The following is a 19,984-nucleotide window of genomic DNA, read 5'->3' on the forward strand; positions in this document are numbered from 1 at the left end:
ACTAAACGTCTTTTTCGGCGACGGAGAGGTGAGACGGTCCAACTATGACCTCAGTGAAGTAGAGGAAAGGCAGGGGGACCGCGCTATCTTACAACTGTGTCCTTTCGAGCTTCCCCCGTGATTCTGCACGCCGAAGGGCCGCCCACTTTTTTTTGGGTTCCAGGGGGCAAAATGGCACTGCCAGGTAGCTGCGCAGCCTCCTCGAGGTACTTGCTGCGCCAGCGACGCACCGCGGCGGAGCCAAGTCCCGGCATCGCGCCACCTCGCTGGCCTCGATGCCTAGCTGGCCAATGTCAGCCCTAGCGTTTCTGCCCCCCGCCGTCTGCTGGCCCGTGCCGGCCAGCTGCGGCCGAGTCCCAAGCCACTGCAGCAATAGGCGGCTGGCTACTCCGGAGTCTAGCTGGAGCGCGACGAGTTTGAATTCCCGTTTCCGGAAACCTTTCAACGCCACCCAGCCTTCTTTTGGCCTTCCCTTCTTCCAACCCTATTAAATGCCATTAATCACGCCACGCTGGCCGACTCCATCCATGGAAAACTTGTCGCCCTGCCAAGCTGATGAAGCCACCTCCGGTATCCGATCTCGGGTAACCTCGTACGAACCACCGAGCATGTGCCTGCCGTCAGATTGAGACACATGCCCCGTCGTGCAAGACAGCGCTTTAATCCGCGTCGTCTCGTCCGTCACCCCTGGGAAACTGACTCAACGCGCCAGCAGTGAGGTCCAAGACCCTTTGCGCGTTTCTTCCCGTGCGAGTCCCGAGCTTTACGTCTTCCATGTCTTTCCACATTGTCGAACCGTTTCTTCTCTCGTCTCGATCTTGCCAATCCAAACAGCGTCGCAGCGTCTCTCCTCAATTCAAATGCATCAAGCAAGCCATCGCCGTCATCCAGGCATCCTTGGCGGTTTTGGCGGCTCGTCCAGAATCCTGAGCCCCCCCGCATCGTCGTACTCGACCCTGCCTTGGTCCACCGCCCGTCGCATTTCCTCTCGTAGAACCGTCCGCTCGCCAGTTGCCGGATCCCACTCCCACCCCTCACGCATCCACATCCATCGCAAGAAGGCTCGCAGCTCCTTGTCCTGGGGCATCACTCTCATCCACTCGGGTTGGAACTCGGGCTCTCGACCCTTGCCGTTCCAGTCTTGGGCTCGTCCCAGGAGCTGGTCGCGGCAAAATATTCGCCAGCTATCCAAAGTGTACTTGCCCCGGGTCATGTGTCCGATTTCCCAGGCCTCCGGGTCCTCCACGTCGTCCTCGGGCGTGAGCAGGCCATCGCTGGGCAGTTTCGAGCAGCTCCTTACAGCTACCAGTGAAGGCGCGACATCCCGCTTGTCGTAGTTCCTGACTCTGTATCTGACGTCTGGCCGAGGCGGGTTGCCCAGATAAACAGTGGCATATTTCTGTATGTAGGCGACGCGGACAACAACCAGCCCCAGGTGGCGAATCATGTCGGATAGTTCTTGCGCATTGGCCGGATCAGCGAGCTGCCAGGGCGTGGGGAACCTCTCTTTGACCCGGCGAAAGGCCGGTATGGCCAGCTGTCCGCTGGTTTTGATAAGGAAGGTGACGGCAATGAGCAGCCAAAAAGGCTCGTGTGCCACCTCTTCTTGGATGATGCCGAAATGTAAGCATGGCAAGGGCGGAAAGGGAACGCACGGCACCGTTCCGGGCGGTGGCCGCTTTGGCGAACTCTTGCCTTGTGACGGTGACTGTGCGGAGAAGTAAGGAGACGACGTCGAGCGGGAAGGCCACAGAGCCAAGCCCTGACTGCTGCTGTGAAAATTCCGTGAAGTGCGTTCCTCGGCCTGTTGAGGAGAAGTAGACTGCGGCTGGCTGCTCGATGACTCTGGGGAGCCCCGCATGGAGCCTCCGGCGCCGAGCTTCTGCCACGGCAAAGGAGCCGAGGAACAAGGCAAGACTGCCACTACACGGCATGGTGAATGCCTAAAGCATGGGTCGACCCGACGAGCATGGTCCCAGTAGTGCGACGTGGCACCGGCGGATTGCTGTCTCTTCTTGGGTTGAACCGATTGGGGCTTAATGTCGCCATTGTGAGCATAGTGGGCTGAAGCTGACGATAGCAGGGCACTGGCGTCGCGTTCCAGTTTCTGTGCGAGGGCGATCAAACTGTCCGTCTCTTGCCAGGGCTCTTCTGCCGGTACCGCATTGCCGTTGCTCAATCCAGACAGGATCAGCCAAAGAGAGGTGAGAACATCTTGACCATCGAGGCCGTGTAGCTGGAAGGGTCGTGATTGATGGATTGATGTCGCGCAGTCGATCAAAGCATGCCAATCCTCGGCCCCTGCTGATAGGCTCTGGTGTAGAAGCCGCTGGGTTTCGAGTCGAGGAGCGGTACGAGACTGGATGACGTCGCACAAGAAGTCGCGGGAATCTTCCCAGACGTCGAAGACGCACAGGACGTCCTCGCCAAAGGATGCAGTCATGGCGCGTTTTGGCCACCAGACTCGGGCTCGCAGCTGCCCTTTGTCCGTTGATCTCCGGTCGAGGTAGACGGAGGTGATGATGGTTCAATGTGAGCATTTTAGCCTGGGAATTTCCGGCAAGATCAAACGGTGGCTCGAGTCTCTCCGTCCAATCGGAGGTTTGGTGCGTTTTAGCCACCAGCCATCTGACCGTTCAAGGGCGTGCATCAGCAAGCTCTCGAGTCTGCTCTTTCGCGGTCGCATGAGATAAACCATTCAAACAGCATCGGTAGCAAACCGTCCTGAGCTGCTTGTTGCTTGTGATGCCTTGACGCATCCTGGATGGGTTCCACGGCCAGGAGGATCGCCAAGCTGTATTGACTGATGCTGAGCGGGCAAGCGGTGTTTGAGCACTCCTGTCGCATTTTGTCTCATGAAAATGACAGGACGACAATGACATGGTCGCTTCCACAGAAGATTCCAGTAGCTAAAGAACAACCAAAGGAAGCTGCCGATTGAGAAGGGGTCTCTTGCCGTGCAGTCGCTGTAGATTGGGTAGGTACATGATACTTGCGCCCTCCGATGAAGGCCTGCGAGGCTGATGCCCCAAACTTGACCAGCCAACAGACAGCCCATGAAACAAACAACTCATGGATTTACGTGCAACGCGCGCGGCAGGGCTCTCGGGGGATGCGCATCGCCTTGCGACTGTTGTTTCCGAGCGAGCTCGAGTGCAGCGCCGAGGATTGCGTGGCCCCCAGGACGTGAATGGGGCATAAAGACGCGGTGGATCACTGGTGGCGACGGAGAGGGACTTGTGAACAATGCAGCCGCAGCGATTGATTACCTTGCATGCTCTCAAAGCATGGATGGCCGATGCAGGCATGAGGCAGGCAGCTGCTGAGAATGACGTTGGAGGCAGCCGCCCCTGCGGTCGCGTGATGGCGACAGGTCGGTAATCGAGAGATTACATGAGGTGCTGTAGCTGTGCTGTAGCTGTGCATGCAGGTCTGACGCCGCAAATCCTCCTCCCGAAGCCTCTTCCGCCAGAGGTATAAAAAGGCAGGGCATAATTATCTTGGCGTCGCAACTCGACTCGATTCGCTCATCAGCACTCAGCAGGCACGTGTTGTCGAGCCCAGATCCACTGGTTAGCGCTGCTCGCAGCACAGTACACTCAGTCAACGCCCGCCTAGGCACCAGCACCTTAGGTAAGGCGGGCGGACACATCACGTGAGCATCGCTTCGGATCCCCCAATCCCCATCTTCGTCTTGCGCCTCCGCCTGGATCCCGTTCCACCTCCATCCTCACGCAGTCCTCGACTCTCAACGTCGACGCCCCGCACCCTACCGAGCCCTCGTTATCGTCATCCAAATCAGCCAAGAGATGAGTGGTCGCGGCGGGAAACTTGCCCCCGAAGTCAACCGGTGAGTCTTACTCCCTCGCCGACACGGCCGTGATTGCTTCTGCCGCGCGCCTCGCCTCCCGGGTGCCCCAGGCAATCGCTGTTGCCTCCGACAGTTGTCCCGGGCTCTGCTAACCAACATCGACAGAGCTCTGTTCATCAAGAACTTGAGGTACTCCCTCTCCATCCGCGCTCGATGCAACGCTTATTCTAACCGTCACTTGTGCAGCTACAACGTTACCCCAGAGGAACTGTTCGATCTCTTCGGGAAATTTGGCCCTATCCGGTAAGATTGCGTTGACCATCCCGAGCGGCAGCGACGCACTTATGCTAACGCTGCCATGCAGCCAAGTACGCCAGGGCATCTCCAATACGACCAAGGGAACAGCCTTTGTCGTCTACGAGGATGTAATGGACGCCAAGCAAGCCTGCGATAAACTCAACGGTTTCAACTTTCAAAACCGTTATCTAGTCGGTGCGTTGTCCACGCTCACCCACACGTTTTCTCTTGATGCGTCTCGACCGACTCAAGCCGGTGGCTGACAAGTACCTGCAGTCCTATATCATCAGCCCGAGAAGATGATCAGGTCAAAAGAGGACCTCGAGGCCCGCCGCGAAGTTTTAGCCAAGCTCAAGAAGCAGCACGGCATCGATTGACAATCCGACCGGCCTGTGGACAACCTGCAAGACAAGACACCCTCGCTCGCAGGCCGGTCTCCGACGACAACAAAGTCTGCTTCGCCGGATCCCAAGACGATTCTACGAAACGGCACGCTGGCGGCCGACAAAACGGTCGCCAAGGGGAACAGCGCCCCACGGGCGGTTCGCTTCGTCGATGTGGTGCGGAGTGCTCTCCAGTTGCGCGCCTGATGGCCACTGTTTTCCCACTCGGAGGGGAAATGGCGAGCCAACTCGTCTTCGTCTTGATCAGTCCTTCTGCGAGGCATCTTGTTACCTCTCGAAACGGCCTCAAGTCGGGAAATGCCGACGAGGCCCGTCGACTCTTTGAGATGCATGGTGTTTGGGTGGTGCTAGGCCTTTTGGGGCTCGTTAACAAGTGATGATTTCAGCCAAATCACTGGCAAGCTTTTCTCCGTTTTCCTGATGCAACTTTGTAGGGGGCAGAGAGCACGGTGGGGTCTCGCTTGCGAATAGCTTTAATTCCGAGAGAGTTACCTAGGAGACGCAGTCGTTTTCTCAATCGCTACCAAGTCGTTGTTCTACGCCGCTGTGAAGAACTGTCTAGATGTGCGTCCTCCAATTCACGAGGCTAGAAGATGTTGCCGGGCTGAAGCTGCCATTGATGTTCGCCAAGCATTGCGCTCCCTTCAGGGAGATGATGTATCACGTAGCTGGGCTCGTAGCTCTATGTCTTGCGGGAGGTAGCAGTGTTTTGTCGGGGGAGCCGTGGCGAGTAGCGACGCGTTCAGAGGCAAAGAGCACGGCTGGCCGCCGCTTTCAAGCCAGACAGCTTTAGCTTTGGCCGACGCAAGCCCGGTCCTTATGGCTATGTTTGTCTGCTGGATGACACTTTAATTCCAAGCCTTGGCGCCGAAGCGAGGAGGGAGCAGTACATATGCTACGCGAGGTAATGGGCACGAGGCGAACCTCGCTTAGGCTGTTTGCACGGGGTGAAAGTGGGCAAAAAACGAGGCTCCGAGGTCACTTGACGAGGGATGCATGCACGACTGCACGAACAATAAACAGCCTGGAGCACGAGGGGGGCCTGAAATGGACAGCGAGGCACTCTCATGCATTGCTTACGCCTCGGGTCTACAGGAGGGTCGAGCTGCTGGTGCCTCGGCATCGGTCCGAGTCTGTCTGGCTTGTTCATGATTTACCGACGCCTGGACCAGGTCCACTCGTCGGCGGTGAGGTGCTTCAAGAGAGAGGTGGAAGGAAGAGCGAGTGCTTCGGAGTAGCGGTCGACGTCGTGATGCATCATGCCGCCGTTGGCCTGAGCGAGGCACGCACCCGGGGGGAGGGGAAGTCGGTGAAATGATGGGAAAAGGCTTGGCGAACTCCAACTGATGTCCGCCTTGTGGGTCGCTGCGGGGCGTGGACAGGGAGGGATGCGCGGAGGCGGCCGGGGCTCCGGGGCCTCGAAGGCGGGCAGTCGTGCTGCTGCGCGGGCGAAGAGGCGGGCCGCGTTCTGCAGGTGATTGCTGCAGCAGCACGCGGCAAGGCACCAACTGGAGAAGCGCTTAGGCGCAGCTACCACCCTGTGTTTGTGTTCGGACTCGCCGGGCGGGGGCAGCCAGAGACGCCGACGACGACGACAATAATAATTGGGAACCGTCACGTTGCTCCTCTTCTTGTTCTGTCTGCCCTTGGACCGGCGTGGTGCTGAGAAGGCGGCCCAACAACACACGGCGCCGCCGGGTCCAAGGTGAGGTTGGAGGGCCGTCAATAACAGTGGCGCAACCATATATGCCTTCGTGAACCACTAACTAACTACCCAGTTAGTCCCGAGTGAGCATGCGCGTGCCCGAGTCGATTTTTGGCCTGCATGTTGGCCCGGCCTGCGCTTGTGAAGGAGCATCGAGGCCGTTTCTGCGGCCATGGCTCGTCGCCTGCGCCTGCGTTCGACGTCGTCACACTTTGCCAGCCAAGGCAGATATCCAAGGCATCTCTTACTGCTCCTCGGTTCACTCACTGCTTCATGTGTTCTTCTTGCTCGTATGAGGACCACGGTGTTCAAGGTAGATGCCTAGGGAGGCTCTTGCCTGTCTGCGTTGAAGTGCCTGCCTGCGTTGAAGTGCCTGCCTGAAAGCCAGGCCAAGCATCGCGGTGGGCGTGGCCAGGTACAGCGCCGGGTAACATCTACCACGTCTGGTGGCTTCCATCGGCCCAGCACGGCGCCGACGAGCTGCAGTGCGCCGGGTACCGAGTACTTGCCTCCCCTCCCCGGGACAGGTACATTCATCCGCAGGCGCTCAGTGCGCTCGCAAAGGAGGAAGGTGAGAAGCCCTCACTCGGCCTTTGTTGCTCCACGTCTCCCTCTCAAACCAACCGCTCGCCCGTTGGTGGCGGCTCGGCAGCAAGCGTCGTGACGCGGACGAGCCGACGGCCAATGGGCAACTGACCGACCGCCTAACGTCCGCTCCCCCTCGCTCTCCAGCTCTCCTGCCGAGGGATCGCTGCTCGTTTCCATCTCGACGACTCGTCCTCTCCCAACGCCCGCCCCGTCGACCCTCTCAACCATGCGACCAAAACCCCGTTGCTGGTATTGTCTACTTTAGACTTTGCGCCTGGACCCTCGGAGCCGGGACCATGGGCTGGTGTCTGGCCGTCGTCCACGTACAGGCGAAGTGACTCGACATTCGTGGCCACCTTGGGACCAGGGCCATGCTATCCCCCATCATCGCCTCCATCTCTCCGGGTCCAGCTTCTCCGAGTCACAGAAAAACCCGTTGGTCGTCATGGCCCAAGCAGAAGCTATTATACACTAACATCGAGCTACCTCGGGCAGGTACTCTGATGCAATGCCATTGACTCGGTGCCTGGCCTGCCGGTTCCTCTCAGTGTAAATAGTCCCGGGCCTTCCCACCGTGGATTCCTCCATCTTGCTTATTTTTCTTCTTGACCCTGAGAGACTGGCTCCATGTCCGTCTTTGTCTCTCGACTCAACCAACTCTCTGCACAAGATGGCCCCCGAAACCTACTCTCAGCCCAGAGGATCCTTCCAGACCACCACCGGAAGCCCCTCGCACCATGATCAGGACTCGAGTTCCAACTACGATGCCGAAGACGAGCGCCCTGTTGCCGAAGACGAAGATTCCACGACGCTGCAGTCTCCAGCTGGGCTCCTGTACAACCTCGACCAGCTCCCTGAGAGCAAGAGAGCCGCAGTGCGGGATGCCCTTCGAGAACCTCCCAAGATTTCTCTCCAGCACTGCCGCCGAATCGACAACACGTACGCCTTCCAAATGTCCGAAGTTGTGACCACGTCTGTACGAGTCCGCTCTTCCGAAAGCGCCTCTCCTCGTATCAGCTGCAGTTGTGGCGAGCAAGACGCCCCGTGCAAACATCTCGTCTGGCTGATGGACCAGGTTATGAGCCAGACTCTTTACGGCCACAACCGCACCAAGCCCCTGACCATGGTTGCTGAGGGCTATGCTGCCGAGATGGGCGACCCCTTCCAGAATATGGCGCGACACCATCTGGACGTACTTGCCGAGGGCCTCCACTGCCAAGTGACGCACCCAACGACCTACTCTGACCAAGAGGAGCCAGATTCGCATCGTGTCGTCGAATCGCGTGAGCTGCTCTCCTCTGTATACGGCGTGGATCCCGAGGACTTCCGGCCGGATCTTTTCACCCATGTCTCTCCGAGCCATGATGTGCTCCAGCATAGCGACTTGGACCACACCGTCCTGCGCATGCTTCTTGACAACCCTGTCTTCTTCCAGTACTTTCTCTCACTCTCTCGCTCGACTGATACCATCAGAGACCCCTTTCGCAAGCTGTTTCAGCGAGTGGATCGCGTGCTGCGTGATCTTGACTCGTCCGGGCCCTCATCGTCTTCACCCATGGCTGAGCCCTCGCCGGAGACGCCGGCAGACGTCTCTTGGGCGGCAGCACATCTCGTCGGCATTGTTGAACTCATCAGGGCCGCCATATATTCCCGCGACAACCCGCTGCAACCGCACGAGGCTCTGTCCGCCGCCCGCACACTCGTCCACATCCTCAACGTCGTGGTGGCACGCAACCGTGATGCTCACCCCGGGCCGAGCCGCATCACCCGCAACCTATACCTCCGGCTAGTCGGTGACCACGATCGGGACTTTGTCATCGCCGAACTGGCCCTCATACCGGAGGCGGCGAGCCACTTCCTGCACAGCCTCGAGGCAATCCACGACAAGATTGGCATCCACGGCGCACCGACGTCGTATGTCGATAAGCTACGCACCCTCCTGAGCCGCCTGAGGACGTCCGGCCTGAAGCGGCATGGGCCTCGCCAGAGATCGCAGCCCGAGGTCAAGAGAATGAAGTAGGGCTAGCTATGGATCTGCAGGGCCGTACCCTTCCTCGCTCGACGGCCCACGGCTCTTTTCCTCGCCGCTGCTGCACACGCGCCGGTCGCGTGAGCCTCTCACCACTCTTCTTGGGGCCAGTGCCATTGATGGACCATCGCCCCAGAGCTTCATCACGGAAGACGTTTTATTTCGTATCAATATCGTACAGTCCTAAAATTTCAATGTCTGATTTCAGCAATGCCTTCGCTCGACGTTTTGTCCGAGATGCATCACAACTCATACAGGATGCTACCGCGGACAACTGATGCAACCAAAAGCCACAAGATCAAACATAACTCAAACCAAGAAAACAAATCGCGGGCCACATCTTCGCTCCGCATGCTTTCGAAGGGCCACATCCGGGGCCTGAAAAGACGCTGGTCACGCTGGCAACAAGACCATGGGGTTTGTGACGTGTTTTACGACCCGGCGGCTCCGCTCCCAGCGTGGAAAGCCTCGAGAGTGCGACGGACCTCGCGCAAACGGGGGCGGCCATAGTAGTTCTCGTTCCAGTCCCCCCTTTGCATGCCCTCGCCCCTCTCCTCGAGCCACTTCTCAGAGGCGGCAATCTCCTTGGCCCACCAATCGCGAGCGGTTTGCTGGACCTCTCGGGTGGTGGACCTGCCCGTGTTCTCGAGCTCCCGCATGACAAGCCTATCGCGCTCTCTGACAATAAGCTTGCTCAAGCCGGCCTGCCTGCCTCGGGTGCAGCGATCGATGAGGTCGCGGATGGGCTCAGGCGTTGTCGTGTAATGGGGGAACTCGACCAGCGGCTCCCAGCGGTAGGAAAGCCAGACGGCCGACCTCTGCGGGGCGCTCCTGGCCTCGAAAATGCACCAGAGGACGCGTCCGAGCATGTAGACCTCGCAGGCCTCTTGCTCGGCGCGCGTCAGGCAAGACCAGGGGACATTGTAGCCCTGGCAGGGCCAGGCGTAGTCCTCGCCCTCTCCCATCTCCTGCCAGCCAGGGAGCAGGCCGGTCAGCAGGCCGGCGTACTTGCTCTGGACTTCCGGATCGATTTCCTCATCGATGGCGAGCAGTCGAACATACTCGATGGCGTTGACCTCGGGGGCCGCAAACTCGCACCAGACGCCGCGCTGCTCAAAGTCGATCATGACGGCATCCCAGGACTCGGAGAGCACAATATTGTCGAGGCGCAGGTCGGGATAGAAGATGCCCGACGTCTCGCGCAGGTGCACCAGCGCCGAGGCCAGCTGGAGCGACCACTTGGCCTTGTCCATGGTGGAGACGTGGCCGTGGAGCTGGAGGAAGGGGATGAGATCCCGCAGGCTGCCGTGGACGTGGTTCTCGACGGTGAAGCCGACGACGGCCACTTTGTTGCCGAAGTTGCACCTCTTGGTGACGAGGTGGACGGGGCGGGCAATGACGTTGGGGTGCGGCGGCATGACGAGGAGCTGCCTCAGCTCGTGATAGAGGTACTTTGTGTAGCTGGTAATGGCTTTGAAGATCCACGTCCTGCCATCGATGCGAACGAGGCAGACGCTGTCGTGCAGCTGCGACATGTACTCGACGTCCTCGATGTCGACGACGGGCGGCAGGGCCACGTGGTCGCCCCAGAAGCCGCGCAGCGTCGAGACGGAAAGCAGTTGGCGCTCGAGATAGTGCGTCGGCGCGACCGAGATGCGGGCGTCGGCCACGTTCTTTGGCAGATTCTGCAGGGCAATCCTCGACCCAAAAGGCAGGTTCCTGTAGATGTGCGAGGGGTCCTCCATGGCCGACGTCCAGTGCTGCAGGATCCGGAGCACGTGGCGCGTGATGCCCAGCCGGGCGATGCGCGAGCCATCCCTCGTGTAAAAGGTGACGTCGAGGTCGAGCACCCTGCGGAGCTCGTCGGGCAGCGTGGCGGGCTCCGGGATGAAGACGTCGACCCGGTAGGGGCGGACGGGGTTGACGAAGAGGGGCACAGCGTAAATCTGCGTGCCGAAGGCGGTGCATCCGTCGATGCGCCAGAGGGGGTTGGCGAGGGGGTCGAGACTGTCGATGCGATTCCTTGGGTTCAGGCAGGACTCGGACCACGGGACCTCGTCTGCGCAGGGCCTCGTCGATGGCGTGCCTGCTGCTTCCGGACAAGGTTCCAAGTCCGAGAAGGCGGCGGTGGGATGGATAACATCGTGTATTGATTGCTGGCTCAGCTCCATCTTGTCCTCTTTGCGCGTGCCGGAGCTGTATGTTCGCCCGGGCCCGGGCGCGTGTGTGGACGCGGAGATTTTTATAGGAGGCGCGGGAATGGTAGGACGGGGGTTTGTATTCGAATATATACAACGGCTGTGTCGAGTCCAAGGGCCCCGAGCTCGAGTCGATTCGCCTGCCGAGGGCTGCGGCTCGAAACAGGCAGAAGCGGCGGCGGCGTACCGAAGTGGCTACCTGTGAGCTTGCCCAAGGCCGTCGTGGGCGTTTGTAGATTGCTATTTCGACACCACCACCAGCCTGCAGAGCCCGACGATGAGAAGGCTGACCGGCACGATGCAAAGCGGGGAAAAGGGTCTCGCTCTCTCACGCTCTCGCTCTCCCCCCTCTCTCTCGTCTCGCTTACAGTGCTACCCCATCCCGACCGAGAATGGCGGCGGCCAAAGAGGGGACCCACGGAGTCAGAGCGCGTCGATGACCGTCCTTGGAGGGGAAGTGCGGCTGCGGGCAGTGAATCCTGGGGTATCTGGCCGGGTTGCTTGTTATGTCGGTGTGTAAGCGGGACAAGGGCACGCGTTGGGCGGCGGCTGCTGGAGAGGAGATGAGGCCACATCCGGCTGGGATCCGGTGCTGCGAGAAATCACATGATTGGGCCGTGTCCAAACCTGTACGTTCATGTGCTGAGATAAGGGCCGGGGGGGGTCACGCGGAGGGAGAAACGAAGGAGGGGTGCTTGAGAGAGCCCACGTCGACGGCTCCGATTTGGTCTGGCGAAAGGCGACTTAGACAGCACTGTAGAGTCGCGTCTTGCATCGGCGAGCCTGCTGCCTAACGGCGAATTGCTGATGACGATGCTGCTGGCTTACGGCGGCGATCCCATGGCGTTCCTGGACCCAGGGGCCTTCGAGTTATACCCGCAACCACGTTTTGGCGCTTGCTTAGCTCCCGCCATCTGCGACAAACCCCCGAGAGGCCCGACTGGCCCCAAACCATGTGTCAACAAGGCTGTCAAGCAGACTGGAACGCAAAGTAATTAAGGTCAGTTCGTTTGAGGTACCGGGCCGCATCCCTGGACCAGACACGCCCATATCCGTCTGTGCGCTGCATCTGCGTCATCCGGGAGGAGAGCCGCACACCGGCTCGAAGCGGACCGCAGCACGGGAATGCGCTCTGCGGTCAAACGTCATGTGGAACCGTTGAAAACAACGACCTCAGGGCACAGCAAACGATGGCCACAGACGAGCTACTGTCGTTTGCAGGAAACTACCCCTGCCAGACTTGGCAACCCTCGGTCGAAAGGCGGAGCGCCTCCCTGGTGGTCAGGCTTTCATGGCCGACCTTGCATCGTGGAACACTGCCGTCCCGCCGGTGCGGAGCTTGACAGGCCAAGTCAAACTCGCCGACCTTTCAGAGGGTCTTTCAAGCTGGTCGCTGGCGTCCCGAGCCACACAATGCACGGTGGCGGCGGAGATTCAGCTCAGCGAGTGCCGTGCCAAGAGCCGAGTGAAGCTCGTCCGGACCACCGGGGACAAATCGGAATCCCGCGACCCCATGCTTGACCCGGGGAGATGGAAGGCTCGCAGACAGCCGATCCCCAGCACGGCTCACCAGCTTCGAGCCCGTCATAAAGCAAGCCTAGCAGGTAGAAAGCCAGGCTTGGGAAAAGACGTTGGACAGCGGGAAAATCTCAGGCCTAGCATCTGAAGCAGCGGCAAACATAGTGACGGGGCAGCTTCTCTGACCACCCGACGAGACAGGAGAAGCGTCCGCAGTCTGCCATCGCGAGTCTAGCCCCATGCTGGCAGGGAATGAAAAACCGGGGCCAAGCAGACACAGGGGCAAACTAGAGAGAGGACGGCCGATGGTGGTTTCTAGCCAAGTGCGAGTCTTCGAGGATGGAGAAGATGCACATTGAAGCGGTGATGGTCGTGTCGAGCCGATAATACAGTACCACTTGGTGTGTACATACTTGTTCTGCAGAGCCTGTCCCGAAATCCCGGCCTGCATTGATGCGAACCCAAGCCACAAAGGCAAACCAACGCATCAGGACCCTCCGAGGGACCAGGGAATGACATTGGCGCCGTCTCGTCCTTGACAGCTACTGTAAGGCGGGGAGACAGTACGAGAGGCCGGCGATGAGAAGGTGGGTGTGCATGGCGAGGGCTGCGCAACGCCATTCAGCAGGTCGGTCCCGATCTCGCCGACTGACTGGCGATGGTGCACCGTAACCGAATTGATGGCACATGGAGCCGTCCTAGCAGCCGTAGGCCAGCCCGGGGGCTTCAGCTAACGCCCACGCCGAATACAGCGATGCGGATGCCCATCCTTCGCCACCAGGAGACTGGTGAGCAGGTGACGTCGGCGACGGGCGGCTTCAAGGCGTGGATCGCCCCAGCTCGCTCCGGCTGGAAAGGTGCGCTGCGTTGAGGAGACGGCGGGGACTGGCCATGCACGGGAGTCGTAAGCTGGCGATGATCTTGTGCAAAGCCGTGGACCAAGAATTCGTTGATGCCATCGTCGGGTATTAGTAAGGCATGTACAGTATGTACGTGCCCATGTACACGGTGCAAGCTCTAGAGAAGTCTGCACAGTAAGCGCTCCGTAGGATCTCCTGCATGGCGCAGCGTCGCGACAACTGAGGCATGTCTGTACCTTCCCTCTCCAGTAGCGCTTGATGCTTGATGGCTGCGCAGAAAGGAAATGAAAGCCAGCCGGTAATAAGCAAGCAATGCTCCGTGCAATACAAAGTACGTGCGGGCGTTGTCGCTGGACGGTGCGAAGTACGCTATACTGTACAGACTGCGAGCACGAGCAGGCACAGTGCTCCGTATCCGTACTGGCGACCAGTTAGTCGTTAGGGGTCCGCGGGAAGGAAGTGGCCACAAACGGCTCCCGTCCCCACCGTGCCTGCCGGATTCGTCACCCCCCAGGCAACTACATGCTTCCATCGCCCATTGCTTCGGAAGCACCAGACAGGAAAAAAACGAAGAACAAACGCTGCTGCATCCCCGTCGAACCGCACCGGCGACGCCTCCCGACTCAGCGACTGCTGCAGAGGCGGCCGAGGTCGCCGTCCGGGTCGGCTAGCCGACTCAGCGTCGACCATCCAGCGCCCTGTGCCCAACACCCACCAAGCCGCCTCGTCGAGCCAGTGCCAACTCTCGTCAGCGCTTACACACCGGGACAGCCACGGGAAATGCACCAAGCGGACAAAACAGCTGCGGCTGTAGAGGCCACGCTATTTTGGCGTCCGCGGCATGCGCTGTATACGACACTATGTCAGCATGTGGCTGAAGACCAAGTCTCGTCCAAGACCCCCCCTGGTCACCGAGTCGTGTGAGCTGTGCGACGATCGACCAGATCCCAGTGCATCCTTGGGCCTTTGCTGGCATGGCGGCCGAAGCACATTGGCTCATCGTCCTCACCGGTCCCCGCACCCAAGCAAAATGTTTGTGTGCCGGCCTGCCGCTGCTCTTCGACTATTGCAATACAAGACGCAGGCTCAGCCGTCCCCTACATACACATGTAGACGGCGCATGGGCTGTTCAGAGGCACAAGCGCTGACCAAAGTCACAGAAGCGCAGCTCGAGAGACAGAGGCTAAGATTCCGTCCTTCTGTCGGGACGTCGCGTGGCCGAATGACCCTCGCGAGGTCAAGCACACGTTTAAACCACGTTGTCATGGTGCACCGCCATCAAGGTCACTGTCCTTTTTCGTCGGCGCCGCCACTTTGCCACGACTGGTATTCATGGCGTTGGTCATGAACTTGCTGTTGGCAAGCCCGACAGGCAGTGCTATTGCCCACTGACTGCCAATGCGGTTGGGCACCCAAATGTGCCTCGATGTCTTCCGAACCGACGAGGAGCAGAAATGCCCGTCGAGGTCCAATCTCGACGCCCGCCAGAGCACCGGACGAGCAGCTTCGACATGGCAGACAAGTGTGCCAGCGGTCCCGCGCGCGGGTCCTATGCCGGCCAGGCTGGGAATCAATCTCCCTTGCAGCAGGGGGCTGTGATGGTCGTGGCCCGATCGGGAAACCCACGTTACTGTCTCACGCTGTAATAAGGCAGAGCCGTAGACAACCCTGGTCTGCCCCCAAGAGTACCCCTCAGTCCGCTCAAACACAATTCAGCACGGAGCCATGTTTTCGCCCTCCTCACCGGGTGGCCTCACTTCCTCTCCGAACCTCGACCACCGACTCCTTTTGCTGCTAACCTGACCGGCGCTCATGCACATCAGCGACACGCAGCTAGCATTGGCCCGCGCTACCCGCCATCCTTGCTGGACGGAAACACGCATCCCGAGCTACGAGTCACCAGAGCTTCGCCCGGTCGTGGTGGGCGCCAAAGGGTCTTCTGCCACCAGCCTCCGGGTCGATACCACCGACCATCCCGGCCTAACGCCCAACACTACAGTAGTTGGCGCTCTCCATCCACTCTGTCTTCCGTCTCCGCCTCAAAGTCCCTAGCCCGTCTCCTTCGCCTCCTTCGAGAGAAAACTCCGCTGCTACTCGCTGGCTGCTTGCTCGTAAACGAATGCGCCGTCGGATGGCTAACTCCGTCCCGGCAATGGTCCGGGTGGAACCATAGCTGGTCGACCTTACTCCCCCGGCTCCGTGCCCGCGCGCGTTCGCCCGGTTCCCAGGTTCCTGGCTTCGTTACACCTGTCTGACGTTACTTGATTTGTTCTTTTCTCTATAGTCAATGCCGAGTACCTGCCTGCCTCCCACGTGCCGGTACCTTGGTCCCTTCATCCAGCGAGCTGCCTGTTGTCCAAAGTACCCTTCCCTGCATCCATCATGGTAAGACGTCCTTCCTCCCCGGCAGCCTGCATGAAATATATCACCAATCTTTCTCCCCTTTTCTTCTTCCCTCTCTTCCACTTCGTGTCACACGGAGTCCTTCCACCCAAGCATTCGCCTCCTGCCCTTTGCCTCGAGCTTGACTCGTCTCGATCCCTTCCCCAAGCGCTCCAGCTTTCTCTCGCCTCTCCATCAAGGGATCGGGCTCTCGCCACATGTTCTGTTAGTTGACTCTTGGGACAGGACTTTCAGCCGGCAAGGTTCAAGAGACCTCGGCCCTGTGTTGGAGTCGAAGTGTCGGACCAGCCCTTCATTCCTTTGGCAGACGCGGAACACGCTCCATACGACCCGCGAGCCGTACCAGAGCACGAAGCCTTGTCTTATGGCTCGTCGTCCTCTGGCTTCCAGGCCTGTGACAATACCCAACCCTCACCTTTTCCGGCAAAGAGACGCAAGCTCGTCGATTCTACTCCCATGTCTCAAGGAAGCACCTCGTCTTGCCACTATCCCCAAGAGGAGAAGCTTCCCAAGCTAGAATCCTTCGGCCAGAACGCTCATGACCAGGCATCTATGCAGTCCTGTTGGACCGAGCCGGCCATTTCGGGTTCCATGTCGCTAGGGATCCCGCTGGCCAGGCAAATGACCAATCTGAGCCTCCTGCTGTGTCCTTGCTCTGGGCTTGGCTGGGATCAATCCGAGGGTACGTTTCCCGTCTCATCTTTTCAATGTCGCGGCTCGAACGCTACGAATCAGGACGGCCGATTGACAAACCCTTTCAAGGCTACTGCCCTCTTCCCGAGGCATCACCGACCGTTTATGACACGAACCAGCCGTATGGCGCGGAGAAGCAACCATACATGGACATACCCCCACAGCCAGGGCAAGACGGGCTTCCCTTTCTAGAACCTGAGAAGTACAGCCCCTTGCAATGCGAAGAGGCAGCTCACGGCCTGCCGCTGTCCGGATACCCCGAGCAAGAGCACGTACAGCTGGCTTCCCCACCAGACAGCGCCAAGGATGTTCTGTTCCCGCAAGATCGACCTTCTCTGGCGCATTATCCCGATGACTACTTGACTGCGGACTTGCATCCCTCCAACGGCATGGGATTCACCCCTAGCTACATGCAGAATGACGACCAGTCGCCCATGAATCAGGCCTCCGACTATCCTGTCACACTCGGTCCCCATTCTGCGTCACTCCAGAGCATGGCCAGATGTCCAGACGTGTCTCAATTTGGCATGATGGCAGTTGGAGGTGTGGCCGATCAAGCCCCCTTGGGAAATTGGAGCGAGCCATCCGTTTCTCTTCAGCCATCAAACTTCGACATTCTACTCCCAGACCAACGAGGAGGTAAAAGAGGCCCCTTTAGAGACCCAAAGCTGCGCCAGCAGACGGCGCAGACCAGGCGGACAGGGTCGTGCATCAGGTGCAGGATGCAACGCATTCGTGTAAGTATTCTGCGGAAGCGCAGTGCAGGTGGCAACTAACATACTACCCACTTGTAGTGCGAATCTGATCCGGAGGATCCCGGAGGGATATGTCTGACGTGTACAAACGTGGCCAACACAAAGGCAGGGCGCTTTCCCTGCCTGAGGTATAAAATCACAGATATGAAGCTGTACAAGCCCGGCCAAGTCCCCGGGTACGAATGGACCCGTCGATGGACGAACAGCATCACGGACCCTATTCAGAAATGGGCGTCTTCCGAGGTCAAGATTGTCCGCGTCTCGGCTGGTTTCTCGAGGCGATGCATAGAACTGCAAGTTCGAAGGTTTATACCCCAGGAAGGCGACAAACTTGTACGGACCTGGGATGTCCAGGGAATGAAGAAGTCGGTGGCAATCCCTCCCTACGCGCTGATCGATTTGGAGGCAACAAAGTCGACGTACTCTAGCCACATTCAAGACATCATGACGGACACCATTCAGCACGTCTTGGACTGTCCCGACAGTCTTTTGTGCAGGACATACTTCCGCGCTGTGGAACTAATGCGCGATCCATCGACGCCGGCGGACTCGATGAAGCTTCTTGGTCTGACGCTCACACTGTGGGTTTCCATTCGGCTCTCCACCACGTCGGGCTTTCTCGTTGGAGACGAGAGCTTGGGCATGCCCAACAATATCCTGGACGAGACTAGCCCCGACGCTGGCAAGATCCCCATGCCTCCTGTTCTGGGCGCGCAGCTAGACCTCGTGCTCATCCACCACATCCAGACGAAGCTCCGGAGGGAGATGCTGGAGATTCTGCAGAAGATGATCCTCAAGAATAAGCAGATGACTTGGTTTGTGACATACCTGGTGACCCTGATACTACTTCACAACACGGCCCTCATCACGGGCCACGACGCGGGGTATGCACGCAAGCACGGCATGAAGGTGAGTTGGGTGACTCAAGAGCTCCCTGTGGCGCACGCAGGATTCCCCTTGTCTTTTGAATGGAGGAATGAGAAGCTTCCGGGGAGGGAACCGGAAATGAGGGGGGAGTACGGAGTTGTGGTGTTTCTTTTTTGCTGACGACGGAGGACCCAGCGCCGATTTGCACGCGAGGACAAGGTCAGAGAGTATCACCTTGGTGAGACAAAGCCCTTCCTTTCCGTGTGAGACAGGGTGGCTAATCTGGCTACGCCGCCATGGCCAGGGGCAAACATCCTGCTGGCCCATTTCCATTACTGCAACAAGGGCATGTACCCATTTTCGGACGAGTGCAAGGACAAGGAGTTGCGAGCACTGGCGGATTTGAGCGATGACGAGCTCGAATTCGTTCACGCCACGAGGGAGCATGTCAAGCGGCGTCGTAAGTTGCCAACCCAGCCCTCCGACTGCGAGACCCGGATCCTCGGGCCAACGCTAATGTATGTGTGGCGCAATGCAGGACGGGAGTGGGAGCAACTTCGGGCACGCGGCGCATACGAGGATGATTTCTTTTTCGTCAGCCAGCTGTTTGAGGACAATTGGAAGCCACAATCGACGATATAAGCTGGGCCATGCATACGATGGTCGAGGGGGCGGTGAGTGGACTCGGACTTAGTCCCCGGGGGCTGGAGGCGGCCTGATGCAGAGGCTATGCAGGAACCCAGACAAAGGGAGACCAGAGCCCCGGCCGTGGTGTTGGTGCCTTGCAACTAATCAATAAATACGCCCACCGCCCCCGACTGGCATCTGAAAGGATGGTGGCGGAGGAAACATGGTTGCTCTTTTGCCGCGAGGCCGAACGACATCGGGAGGGAAGAGGTGGATGCATTTTCTTTTTCTGTATTTTGTAGAGATTTTCAAGCTCGCCGTGCATTTCATGTATTACAGGCGCCTTGTTCTCCCCATCCTGTTTCCGATCCTTGTCCGACTGGGGCCGCCACGGAGTGCCTTGGTCCCCAATCCCTGCGCATTCTCGCCTATTTGCCGGCTGTCAGCTTTCCCTTGGTTCGCGACCGCCCCTACTCTTGCTCGTGCGCGATATGTACCTTTGGACACCCAATTCGGATGCTGCCGCGCTTCCCGTGACCTCGTGTCTCATGATGAGTTATCTGAATATCCACGGTGGTGGGATATGACGAGTACGAGAGAGCAGAGACATGATGCGGCTCGCTTGCCCGCTTACCCGCCGGCCTTTTTCGCAGGCATACCCGACAGCCCTCATTCCAGCGAGGCAGGCGAGCATGGCAACGGCGGCCATGCTAGGTACCATCGTGGCCGATGTGCATCGGCGCGCGTACTCTATTCCTCTACTCCCATTGCTGGGCCATGTCTTGGTGTCGAAGGTTTGGAAGGGGAGCCAGGCCCAGGTTTGTCGGGGTCTCGCCGTCGTCTCCTCACCCTCTGCTCGTATCTTTACCTCTCTGGGACATGGCTCACGATTTACGCATGGGAAAGGAGGAAGAGAGGGGACGATGTGGAGAGGAAACGGATGCTCGGAAGAAGAGGCGGGGGAGAGCATCCGTAGATGGAGAGGGAAAACCAAGTCTTGGAAACAGGGATGGAAAGAGGGAGGGGAGAGAGAGGAGAGAGAGAGGCGAAGAAGATGTGTACAGAATTACATGGACGTTCCCATTTCGCCCCCATGCCAAGCCGAGCCCCCCCATGCTGCTGCGGTGTCGCAGCCGTGGTCCCGTCCCGCGGCCGGGTGCCAACAGTCGACCTGGCCCTTAATCCCCTCTTGACAGCTGCCAGGGGTGTGACGAGCTGGCGGTAATTCT

General features: G+C 59.0%; 5 protein-coding genes across 5 annotated transcripts; 3 read left to right on the forward strand and 2 right to left on the reverse strand.

Moving 5' to 3' along the window:
- Positions 1-883: 883 nt before the first annotated feature.
- On the reverse strand, positions 884-2,443 carry HRG_08076 (methyl-CpG-binding domain-containing protein 4; the record flags this gene model as incomplete). The annotated part of the gene is made up of 3 exons (XM_044866547.1): positions 884-1,252; positions 1,301-1,882; positions 1,961-2,443. The coding sequence occupies 3 exons, from the start codon at positions 2,441-2,443 to the stop codon at positions 884-886; spliced, it is 1,434 nt and encodes a 477-aa protein (XP_044718436.1).
- Positions 2,444-3,809: 1,366 nt separating this feature from the next.
- HRG_08077 (RNA recognition motif domain-containing protein) lies at positions 3,810-4,698 on the forward strand (the record flags this gene model as incomplete). The annotated part of the gene is made up of 6 exons (XM_044866548.1): positions 3,810-3,850; positions 3,977-4,000; positions 4,058-4,114; positions 4,176-4,303; positions 4,385-4,474; positions 4,538-4,698. The coding sequence occupies 6 exons, from the start codon at positions 3,810-3,812 to the stop codon at positions 4,696-4,698; spliced, it is 501 nt and encodes a 166-aa protein (XP_044718437.1).
- Positions 4,699-7,475: 2,777 nt separating this feature from the next.
- On the forward strand, positions 7,476-8,825 carry HRG_08078 (Zinc finger, SWIM-type; the record flags this gene model as incomplete). The annotated part of the gene is made up of 3 exons (XM_044866549.1): positions 7,476-7,781; positions 7,881-8,134; positions 8,186-8,825. The coding sequence occupies 3 exons, from the start codon at positions 7,476-7,478 to the stop codon at positions 8,823-8,825; spliced, it is 1,200 nt and encodes a 399-aa protein (XP_044718438.1).
- Positions 8,826-9,265: 440 nt separating this feature from the next.
- HRG_08079 (tyrosine-protein kinase) lies at positions 9,266-11,005 on the reverse strand (the record flags this gene model as incomplete). Its single annotated transcript, XM_044866550.1, has 1 exon — positions 9,266-11,005. The coding sequence occupies one exon, from the start codon at positions 11,003-11,005 to the stop codon at positions 9,266-9,268; it is 1,740 nt and encodes a 579-aa protein (XP_044718439.1).
- A 5,264-nt stretch (positions 11,006-16,269) lies between these two features.
- On the forward strand, positions 16,270-18,770 carry HRG_08080 (uncharacterized protein; the record flags this gene model as incomplete). The annotated part of the gene is made up of 6 exons (XM_044866551.1): positions 16,270-16,495; positions 16,576-17,243; positions 17,301-18,170; positions 18,324-18,366; positions 18,433-18,588; positions 18,667-18,770. 6 exons carry the CDS (start codon positions 16,270-16,272, stop codon positions 18,768-18,770), a joined length of 2,067 nt encoding a protein of 688 aa, XP_044718440.1.
- Positions 18,771-19,984: the final 1,214 nt, after the last annotated feature.

Source organism: Hirsutella rhossiliensis (genome assembly GCF_020360975.1).
Source record: "Hirsutella rhossiliensis strain HR02 chromosome Unknown scaffold00009, whole genome shotgun sequence".
Classification (NCBI taxonomy): Eukaryota; Fungi; Ascomycota; class Sordariomycetes; order Hypocreales; family Ophiocordycipitaceae; genus Hirsutella; species Hirsutella rhossiliensis.